Source organism: Ailuropoda melanoleuca, chromosome 8 (assembly GCF_002007445.2).
Source record: "Ailuropoda melanoleuca isolate Jingjing chromosome 8, ASM200744v2, whole genome shotgun sequence".
In the NCBI taxonomy this organism is placed as follows: Eukaryota; Metazoa; Chordata; class Mammalia; order Carnivora; family Ursidae; genus Ailuropoda; species Ailuropoda melanoleuca.
In genome coordinates, this window is record NC_048225.1 from 65,373,640 (window position 1) to 65,386,050 (window position 12,411).

Below are 12,411 nucleotides of genomic sequence, written 5' to 3' on the forward strand. Positions count from 1 at the left end.
TTGGTACGTATGAAACATCTGAGGAAGTAAAAAGAAACCATAAAAATGGAAATATGACAAAAGACTATTAAAAACGACCAGGCAGATTCATAAAACAACTGTGCAGAACATTTAGAAATGAAAAAATATAAGTGTTAAAATTAAAGACCTGAATCCATCAATGCAGTAAGCTCTACATTTATGAAGGAAGAAAGAATATTAAAGCTCAAATCCAGAAACTTTTATTTATTTTTTATTTATTTTAATATTTTTTATTATATTATGTTAGTCACCATACAGTACATCCCCGGTTTTCGATGTAAAGTTCGATGATTCATTAGTTGCATATAACACCCAGTGCAACATGCAATATGTGCCCTCCTTACTACCCATCACCAGCCTATCCCATTCCCCCACCACCCTCCCCTCTGAAGCCCGCAGTTTGTTTCTGAGTGTCCATAGTCTCTCATGCTTCTTTTAAAAAATAAAATTGTGCAGCACCAAATAAAAATAAATGTCCTTAAAAAAAATCAGTAAAAAAAGACAAACAACCTATTCTCTACCCTCAAAAACAAAAAAAGACACACTAAGAAGTAACAACAGAAATGGGGGAAATGTTTCTAATGAGATCAGAAAGTAATTAAAATTGCATACCCAGAAAAATTCCTTTTCAAGTATGAGGCTAAATAATTAGATTCATATAAACAAAAACTGACAGAGCTTATCACAGTCAGATCTCCACTAAATAGGAACCTCAAAGATTTACTTCAGGAAAAAGAAAAATAATTTTAAAAGCAAAGTCTAATGACAGAGACATGGAGGACTAAGAAACTGGTAAACATAAATGTGAATGTAAAGAGATATGTGGATGAGACTGTATTATAAAAATGTCTCATCTGAACAGCAAACAAAAAGGATAAGAGTAAAATATTGGTAAAAAACAACACCAAAGTTGGGAAGAGGTAACAGAGTTAAAGGTCCTTAAATTGTGTGGGAGGTGTGGTTTAAGATATTAAATTTAGACTGTTAAATATGCACGATAAAATTCAAGAGCAACTACTAGAAACTGTTAAAACAAGTACTGAGTAAAGTGGGAAGAAAACAAGCACTTCAATTAAAATTCAAGAAAAATTTTGCAAGACGAAAAAAATTCTGGAGATTGGTTGCACAACAATGTGAATGTACTTTACACTACTGAACTGCACATTTTAAAAATGGTTAGCATAGATTTGTATATGTATTTTACCACCATTTTTAAAAGGCAAGAAAAGAAACAAAGATAGGCATAGAAAAAGCATGACACACATAAAGCAGAAAGTAACTTTGTAGAAACATGTCTATACATATTAGCAATCAAAATAAATATAAAAGGGCCAAAGTTGTTATACCAAATTTAAAATAATATCTAGATGTTAATAGAAAAAGTATTAAGGATAGAGAGTGTCCCACACAATGATAAAATTCAACACAGATTACAAAGAAATTGCAAGAACATCACAGAAAAATTGGTAAACACATGACCATAATGAGAAATTTTAATTTGACAATCACTAATAGATACACCAAGCACTTAACACCCAATACTGGGAACATACATTCTTCTCAAGCACACAGTGAACATTTAAAAATGGTTGGCGCCTGGCTGGTTCAGTTGGTAGAGTGTGCAACTCCTGATCTCAGACTTCTAAGTTCAAGTCCCTTGCTGGGTGTAGAGATTACTTAAAAATAAAATCTTAATAATAAAAATAAAAAATGTAACTGTCTAGGCCATGAAACAAGTCTCAGCAGATTTCAAAGAACAGATATTAAAGATCAAGTTCTTTAATATCAACACCATTAAAATAGAAATAAAAAATAAAAAGGCTAAATTCCATAATAACTCACTGGTCAAGGAGAAACGTCATAAAGAATGTTAAAATATTTAGAACTAAAAACAAGGTGAAAATAATAAAAAACAATAAAAATGTTTAGGAGATATATTAAAACTTGAGGATGCAGTGAAAGGTTTACTTGGGAGATTTAGAGCATGAAATACTTATACTGAAACTAAAAAAAAAAAAGTTTAAATTCAATGAAATTCCACATAAAAAGAGATAGAACACATTAACACTTCTGCCAATATGTGAAGATAAGAAAAATCAGGACATAAACTAATGAAACAGAAATGTTAGGATAATGAATATCAACAAAGGCAAAAGTTGGTTGAGAGAAATAATAAAACAGGCAAATATCTGGTGAAATCGAACAAGGAGAGAAGAATACATGCAAAATAAATAATATTAAGAAAGAAAAATGGTTATAACTACAAATCTAGAAGAGATCAAAAAAGCTAATGAAAGAATATAATGAAAAACTTCATGCCAATAAATTTGTTAGGTTCTGAAATGAATTCCTACAAAAATATAATTTATCAAAACTGTTTCACGAAGATAAAGAATGCCTAAATAGTCCTATAATAATTAAAGTACCTAAATCAACAGTTAACAAACTTTCCCCATCCCCTCAGTGGGAGAGAATCTCCAAACTCAGATGTCTTCATGAGTGATTCCTCCAGTATTTCAAGGAATAAACACTCCCCTTATACAAATTTTATAAAGAGAAACAGAGGCAATCCCGCCCAACTCATTCTATGAGACCAGTATAACCTTGATATCATAAAAACACCAGAACAATAGAAAAAAATTATAAGCCAATCATACTGATGAAAACAAAAAATCCAACAACAAAAAAAAGATGTTAGCAAACAACTCCAGCGACATATAAAGTAGACAAGCATGAACTCTGGATAGACTCCTTGTATTGAAATTCCAGCTCCACCACTTTCTAGCTCTATGAACTTGAGCAAGTATACTTGACCTCTCTGTGCTTGGTCTCACCACTTATAAAATGATAATGATAATAATAATAATAACAACAATAACAACAATACCTAAATGACAAGACTCTTATAAAGATTAAATGATCTAATATATGCAAAGCACTCCAATAACAGTGCTATTACATAAGTATTACATATACTAGCATATTATTATTTAGGAGCTAATACACTTGCAATTTAGGTTTAACCCAGAAATGCAAAAATGGTTTAACATTAGAAAAAGTCCATCAATGTAATTTACCAAACCAAGTTATTAAAGAAGAACAATCATATAATTACATCAATAGATATTAACAAGTTCCTAGAAATTGGTTGCAATAGTATACAGAAAAGCACATTTAGTAAGTCCAATGCCCATTTTTGGTAAAAATGATAAGCAAAATAGGATTAGAAGATAACTTTCTTAGCCTCATAAAAAGTATTTACCAAAAACTTACAGAAAACATTATTACTGGTGAAACAGTAAAGGCATTTTCTTTGAAATCAGGAATAAGACAGGGAAGCCTGCTATCACGAGTTCTATTCAACATTGTACTGAAGGTTCTAGCTGATACAGTAAGACAAGGAAAGAAAGGTCATAAAAACCAAAAGAAGAAACAAAACTGTCATTATTTGCAGAGAACCATAAAGAATCTCAAATATATTAGTACAATTAATAAGAATTTAGCAATGTTGCTGGAATGAAATCAGTAAGAAAATATAATTTAAAAGATACCATTTAAAATATGAAAAAATAGACTAATATATTTAAAGAAAGGCAAATAAGACATGCATAAAATTTCATGAAAAACATTTTAAAAGATGTTAAAGATATGGAGAGATATACCATGTTTGTGGAAAGAAAGATTGTGGGACTCTAGAGAAAATATTTTTATGTTTTTCTACAGATAGGCCTTTGTAAACAAATTTTATTGAAACTTAGGACCTGGGCTAAAAGCAAGCCCTGTAATTTATGACTAATTTAGGGTGAGAAACTCCAAAGAGATTTAACTCCTGGATTATATGTGCTTATACTTCAGCAGGGGTGGGGAGAGAGAGAGGACCTGGATCAGGGAGTGATCCTCTTTATAGAGCTTGAGACTCTGGGCTTATCTTTCCACTGTAGTGATTTATTTATAATTCAAAGAGTCCTAGATCCTTCTCTTTACATTTCCAAAGAGACTCTCGGAAGGGTGGGTGGAGATGAGGGGGGAAGTAGGAAGCATCTACCACTCTCCTTTATATAAACACCCTGACTCACTTTTTCAGGGTTCCTCACATTCAAAACACAGACTCCATATATGTAGGGTTTTGTCTACCCAGCTCTCATTGCATTGCTGCCAGGAGTAAGTATTAGCACACAGGGGAGGGATGTGGTTATTTTTGCTCTGTGTACATCGCAATACTACACTCTGCTCTTGAAATCTGTGTGCCCACCCGGAATAATATTAATAAATACGGACAGTAAGAACTTAAAGATTCAATACTGTAATGATGTCAATTCTCCTGAAATTACTCTCCAGAGTTGATGCATTTTTAATCAAAATCCCATCATGGTTTTTAAGAAATGAGATAGAGACTCATTCATAAATGGAAATGTAATATATGACAGAGGTGACATCGTACATCACTGTGGAAAAGAAGGGCTATTTAGTAAATGAACAGCTGATTAGCTACACAAGAAAAACTGAAATTGGATCCTTCTCTCACATGACACAAAAAATAAATTTCTGGTGTATTAAAAATTTAAATATGAAAGACCAAACTTTAAAACTTCAAAATAGAGCACTTAAAAAAAAACAACTGAGAATTTTTAACCTCATATTTCTTACAAAATCCAGCAAAACTTTAAAAAGAAAGATGGATAAGTTGACTACACTAAAACTAGGAACTTTTGTTATTCAAAAGATCCCATAAAGAAAGTGAAAAGACAAGCCACCAACTGGGAGGTATCTGTAACATACACAACTGACGAAAGATTAACACAGAAATTTTCAAGAAATTTTAACCAACCAATAAGAAAAAGACAGAAAAATATACAAAGGATACTGAGAGGCACTTCACAAAAGAAGAAATATAAATGATAAATGGGCATATGTAAGATACTCAACCTCATTAGTAATTAGAGAAGTTAAGACCTTATAACAAAACCTCATTCTAGACCTAAAATATCAATTTCAACTAGGTTGGCCAAAATAATAGCTCTACTAATATTAAGTATTGTTGAATATACACTAGGTGGTGGGAGTGAAAGTATAAATCGGTATAATCAGCGGAAAAAGATTTGGCATTATCATAAAAATTAGAATATCTTCATTACTTATGAGCCAATTATTCTACTCGTGTTTGTATATGCAAATGTGTGCATATCAGCATATATGCTCAAGAATGTTCATTTACAGTAGTTGTCAAGTATAAGCAACCTTAATGTCTATACACAAAAAATGGAATAAATGAATTCTGGAGTGTTCACATAATGGTATATATTATACAGTAACTAAATGAAGGCTTTATAGCTATATAAATGAATCTTAGAAATATAATGAGTGAAAGAAAACAAACTGCAAAAAATTGCATATACCATTTTATAAAGCTCAGAAACAAGCAACACTAAATAATACATAAATATTTTTTATTTTCCCATGGCATTAAAAATTCTTTAGCCACCAAGTTAATGGCTATACACTATTCCAACATATGAACTGGTCGGGCATTTTGCTTATTTCTAATATTTTTCTTTTATAAATGTGGTAAGAAATTTCTCTGTGAGCAAATCTTTGAACATCTGGTTATCTTCTTAAATTTTGACAAACGGAGTTTACTATAGCAAGTATTTCAGTATTTTAAGACTTTGGATACTTACTGCAAATTAATTTTCCAAAAATAGTATATCAGATTATAATCTCATCTTCAGTACTTGGCACTGGCATTTTTATTTCTTTTTACTGAAGTATAATTAACATACAATGTTATAGTAGTTTCAGGTGTATAACATAGTGATTCGATGATTCTATCCATTACTCAGTGCTCACCATGAGAAATGTAGCTACCATCTGTCACCACATATATTTATGTTATTATATATGATTTATTATTTAGAGATATACTAAAATGTAATAAAATGTTTTTTCAATATGGAAATGACTGACATAAAATTCAGAAAAGCGATTACCATTTTCAGGGAAGTAGGGAGAAAGGGATAAAAACAAAAAACAAAAACAACTGGGCAGGGCTACACCACAAAATTGGTGACGTTCTATTTCTTAAGTTAGATGGTAGGTTCAGAGGTGTGCATCTTATTATTCTCCATCAAAACTCATATGCTACATTTATTCTTTTAAATGTATCAAATGAAAAAATCTTAAAAGGAGTATCTGCTGCCTGTAGGATATTAAGCAAATCACTTAAAATTCATTATCAATATAATGTTTCCTTACAGCACTACTGCTCTTCTCAAAATATACTAAAAGGATTTTTAATATTAAAACTTACTACAATCAGCAAGATACTTGTTACTATAAATCTAGATATCATATTCTCATCCCTTTTATGTTTACTAAGTTTGGCTGAACAATCCTACCTTTAAATACATAATAATTACCACTAATATTACTATAATATTATTAAAACAAATAGAACATGTTATAAACTTAAAATATTATTAGATTAGCCATGAATTTAAATGGATCTGTACACCACATTGCTTGTAATTGCATTAAGAAAAAAGTAAAAAAATACACTAATGTAATTCAATTTAACCTTTACAGCTTTTTCTGTTAGTCTTTTTGATTAGCTTCCTCAGCAAAAGGTTATTTGTTTTATTTTTAATGGCCTCCATTTCTTTCTTTTTTTTTTTTTTAAGATTTTATTTATTTATTTGACAAAGAGAGAGACAGTGAGAGAGGGAACACAGAGGGAGAGGGAGAAGCAGGCTTTCTGCTGAGCAAGGAGCCCGATGTGGGGCTCGACCCAGGACCTTGTCCTGGGATCATGACCTGAGCCGAAGGCAGATATGTAACGACTGAGCCACTCAGGCACCCTTAATTGCCTCTATTTCTTTACTGGCAGCAAGACTTTAAAATCTTCCCCCAAAAGAAATTCATTATACTATCAATTATATACTGTATCATTGAATACAATTTATACTATGCCATAAACCACGCATTTCTTTATTGTGTTGGCTAGTATTAATTCCAACATTTTTTTATCTATTAATGAAAGGCAAAGCACATACACTGAGTGGTTCAGGTAAAGTATTCTTCTCTGGTGCCTGAATATCATTTGCCCTACTGGGTGTGTTAGAGAGTCTTTGCTATTAATAAATTTTGTTGATGTTCACAATACTGTTGGAGTGTTAAAGTTCTTATGAAAATAAATTTAGCTTGTTTATCCATGCTTTGAAAGATAAACTGACATTTTAAAAAGTAATTAAAACACTAATGAAATTTTTTATTATAATCTTTTAAGAATGTTCATATCAGCAAATCACAATGAAATATGCCCATATTTTTAATTTTTCTATAGATACTAAGCACAGCTTATTATTTGCTTATTCCTTTTTAATATTTTTCAATAACATTTACTTTAATCAAGTCCTTTGATTATTGACTTTTCAAAAGAACAAATGATTCTGAACTTTAAAATCCTGAGAATATAAAAGTTTCTTCTTTATTAGCTATTAATCAATTGATATACACCAAAATAATTCTTAAATTTTTAACTAAAACTTTACAGACAAAACAGACTTTATGTTATTGTAATCCACTAGGAAAGCTTTCAGTATACAAATTAAACAAGGTTAAAAATCCAAAAGCAGCTTTAACAATCTATCCATATATTTTTACCTTGTTTAATTCTTCCCTTTCTTGCTGTAGTGTTTTGATTTGTTTTTCATAAGCCTTGATTTGTCGAAAAGCATCATCGAGCTCTCTTCTTACAGAGTTGGCTTCCTCAAGTTGTTGTTCTAAGTGACTTGATTCTAAAAATAGAAGACAGTGGTTATTTTATTATTTGTATAAAAACCATGCTTGAAACCAAGATTTTACACAACCAAAATTTTTTAAAAAATAAAGTATTTTGTATTTGGTTTTAGGCTTATGGACACCACAAACCACTATGATTATGACTCATAACAATTAAATGCTTTAGCAAGTTCACTGTAAAGATGGTGCACAGCTAACGCCAGTGTGGAGATGTGCAAAACTTCTGTACAAAAATGCCTTACATTTCTATTAGAAAAAGACGCCCGTACTTCCAAAAAAAGTACCTTCAGAACCAATTAAAAGCTTAAAACTAATAAAAATGACAAAACCAACCAAACTGACAAAACAGTGTTCCTCTGTGGATGGTTATTAGCATCTGTGTGCTGATGTTAGTCAAATTATTGCTTCTAATGGTTGCAGACCCCCAGCCCAGTTTCCCTAGTGGTCATTTTAAGAACAAACTCTGATTTCTGAAAGCAAATATTTGAAAACCTCTGATCTAGAAGTGGAGACTGAGCCCTAGGGAGCTGAATATCTAGCCTGAGGTCACACTGTGACAACAGCTCAGAACTCCAACAGCTCAGCTTCTCCAACTGGGAAAGTAATGTTATCAAACAATACTTAACATTATCACTTCAGAAGAGTTATCAGGACACCAAAATAAAATTACTAATTTTAATACATGCTTAGATAAGATTTAATAAATTGATATAAAATATTCCTGGCATCAAAAGTAAATTAGCAAATTAAAGAACTGAAGCCCATAAAAATAGAGAAATCTAAACACATTCATTGTGCATTTCTGTCCGAGATATTTTCTATTCTTTACAACCTTGTTACTCTGAATGTCATCTCGAGACAAGGAGCATTAGCATCCTCGGGAGCTTGTTAGAAATGCAGAATCCCGGGCCCCACCCCAGACTTAGCGAATCAGATCCGTATTTGAACAAGATCCCCAGGTCTTGCAAATTCAAGTGTGGGGAACAGGTGCATAAAGTATCACACATTGAGTCAAATGCTTTCAATAAATGAAGCAGTCTTTACAATACACTAGTCCTACTGAAACGCTCTTCTCTGTAGGTGTATAGGTAAGTCCTGTGGTCAAAAAGTCACTAAAATGCATTAGTGTATACTAACTGGTGCTAGATTCCTTAAATAAAATAATTTACTGAAAGTCAGTGCCCTGAGCTCACAGATTTATTAAGAGCTTGTTTATCTTAGGTATTTTGAAAGTCTAGATACATTTATGGAAATGATAGTTTTTTAACCATTTTCAAAAATATCTGCAAAGCTGCATTTAACTAGTTTCCATTTTGTCTAGTAGCATAATTTTAATAGTCTAAATAAATGTTTCAGTTGAAGAATGTTTCTCTAAAAGTCATAGGATACTTCATCTTAAAGATCACAGGGTACGTAGTCACAGTCAGAAAACTGTATTTTATCATTTTCTCAAATTTCAGCATTTCATGTAGGAACTCTTCTGTTTATACTACTTCCTTTGAAACATTTTTAAGTGATATTTTGTTACTTTACGTTTTTAACATTTTTAAGATTTCAACAATTTGCTATTTCTAATAATTTGGAGTCAAAAGTTAGTATGTGACACAGCTAACTTCAATCCCATTTTACGGTTAAGACATGTCAGTCTGAAGTAGTCATATGGCCTGTTTCGTCATCCCTTCTGAGAATGTCCACCTCCTTTCCTGCACTCTGAAGTGCTCTTCCCTAGCATGTTAAAGTTTCTTGCAAATCACTGAGTCATTTGCTTATCTCAACTGTTTTTTGTTATAAACAAAAATGAAATCAGTGCTTCATAAAATGAATCACAAAAAGTTTATGGCAAAATGATTCCACCGGACGGCTTTTACAGCCTTCAAGGATGGTTTACCGTCTTCTTTCAGTTTAGGTTAAATTCCAGATTTATTCCAGCCACTTCACTCTAGTTGCTTTGCAATGGAGTTGTTAGGTATATATATGAATTTTATGTCACATTTTCATGTTTCACATAGACTGACTGGAGAAGACAAACTCACCCAATTATTTATAAAATCTTCCCATATGAAGAGAATTATTACACTTGCATTTGATATACACAGAATTTTGCATTCCCCAAAGATAAAAACCCCAAATCAAGAAAAATCCAGAATGTACTGAATTTTGGCCAACCACTCTAAAATGGCTAAGGTGTAAGAGCATTTACTTTCACTACAACAAATAGTGAATTGGATCAAAACTTTGAAAGAAATCCTCAAAGATGGGCGTCTGGGTGGCTCAGTTGGTTAAGTGTCTGCCTTCAGCTCAGGTCATGATCCTGGAGTCCCGGAGTCCAACCCGGCATTGGGCTCCCTGCTCAACGGGGAGCCTGCTTCTGCCTCTGCACCCCCCTCTTCTTGTGCTCTCTGTCTGTCTGTCTGTCAAATAAATAAATAAAACCTTAAAAAAAAGAAAGAAATCCTCAGAGACTATCAAAAATATCTCATGTACCATGATTAGTCATACCATTTAGATGGAGTAATTAAAAACCAGTTTTGTGAATAAACAGAAGCAGCAGTACTAGTGAAGTGGGTCAGCTGATCCCAACTAAATGGTTCTTAGCTCACTGCTAGTACAATTTTCAAATTCAATCTGTTAGTAATGAGGATTTAATAAGGGATTAACACACAGTAAGTAACTTTTCTTTGCACTGTGTGGCATATAAGAGATTATAAAAGGGAGTCTCTGTCTGGAGGAGATGACCAGGTCAGGAAGACAAGCTTAACACTCTTCAAATCAAAATGAAGCAGAAAATCAAATGTACATTGTGTGGCAGGTGATATGGGAGCTTGAGGGATCACTCAGAGTGGAGCGCAAACTGCAAGGGGTGAGGGCGGCACTCAGGAGGCAGACCGTCAAAGCGCCTCTCCCCAGTCCACAGCTCCTCCCTTACATTCTTACTCCTAAAATAACCCAGAACTCTTCTGAGACGCGAAGAGATCTGACTTCGAATCATGATGGGGGAAACAGATTCCCCTGTTTCACTCCCCTGCCTCCATTTGCTATCTTTCATCCTTTACTTACATGATGTAGTGTGTGTGTGAGAGAGACAGACGGACAGAGAAAGGGAGAGAAGGAAAGAGACAGAACGTGGAAGCACAAATCACCCATCTCGAGGCAACAAAAGGGGAATAAGAAGCACATTATAGGTTACAATAATTATTCTGTTTAGGAAGTAAGAAACCATTCCTTTATTTTCTCAGGGAAAAATACTGAATGAGAGTATGAGTTTTTACTGTTATCTGCAGATGGTCAACAAGTATGTATTGAGTGTCTGTGAGAGGACACAAGGACACTCTGTCTTACCCTCTTGGGAGTTTGGAGTGTGATGAGGAAAGCAGATTTTAAAAAGAAACTGTAAGTAATTATAAACTTATTAAGTTTTCCAGGAGTTTAAATATATTATAAAACATTGCCATAGGGAAAGAAAAGACAGAAAGACACTGATGATACATATTTGTTCACACGAAGATCTTGGCGTATAAAGTAGCTAGAGGAACATCACTTAGGAGGCGATCTGGACGCTTTTTTATTCTTTACAGCCATGAGTATAGTCGGGGCCACTCATCAGGCAGGTTCCTAGGGAGCCTACACTTTAGCTCTTATGTCAAATGTTTAAGGCAGTGTGAGAAACAAACTGAGGGCTTCAGAGGGGAGGGGGGTGGGGGAATGGGATGGGCAGTAAGGAGGGCACGTATTGCATGGTGCACTGGGTGTTGTACGCAACTAATGAGTCATAGAACTTTACATCAAAAACCGGGGATGTACTGTATGGTGACTAACATAATAAAAAAATATTATTAAAATAAATAAATAAATAAAAGGGAAAAAAAGGCAGTGTGGGTGTAATTATGAATGAGATACAGATGATAATTACCCTCAGCCTGACCACTATGCATCAGGTACGTAACTATAATTTTTGGTATAGAGCAGCAAGACAAGTTTATGGATTAAGAATGAATGAATGTTGCTGGTGGGAATGTAAATGGTGCAGCCACTATGGAAACCAGTGTGGCAATTCCTAACAATGTTAAACACAGAATTTCCATATAAGTTCAGGAATACCACTTCTTGCTATATGCCCAAAAGAAGAGAAAGCAGGGACTTGAACAAAGACATGTACCCTCACGTGCAAAGCAGCATTATTTACAATGAACAAGAGGGGGAACCAACCCCAGCGCCGGTCAGCAGATGAATGAATAAACAACATGGAATGTTTACATATACACAGTAGGATGCTGTATTAAGGAAGGACATTTTGACACCTGCTACGACACGCATGAATCTTGAAGACACTACGCTAAGTGATGTCAGTCAGTCACAAAGGATAGATATTGTATGACTGCACGTATATGAGATCCTAGTCAAATTCAGAGACACAAAAAAGGAGAACAGGGGTTGTCAGGGGGTGGGAGGAACGGGGAGCTGGCATTTGATGGGTGGAGAATTTCCGTTTGGGAAGATGACAGGCCGTGGAGACGGAGGGTGGTAGTTGCATAGCATGTGAATGTGTTTAATGCCACTGATCTGTACATTTAAAAATGGTTAAAATGCTATTTT

The 12,411-nt window shown here is 33.6% G+C and overlaps 1 protein-coding gene across 10 annotated transcripts in view; it reads right to left on the reverse strand.

The window, feature by feature from the left end:
- CDC42BPA (CDC42 binding protein kinase alpha) overlaps positions 1-12,411 on the reverse strand; it is a 314,468-nt gene that overhangs the window by 116,071 nt on the left and 185,986 nt on the right. For all 10 annotated transcript variants that reach the window (XM_002925755.4, XM_034666613.1, XM_002925754.4 and 7 more), the window contains exon 12: positions 7,681-7,814. In XM_002925755.4, coding sequence (XP_002925801.1) covers positions 7,681-7,814 — 134 coding nt within the window. The remainder of the gene's footprint in view (positions 1-7,680; positions 7,815-12,411) is intronic.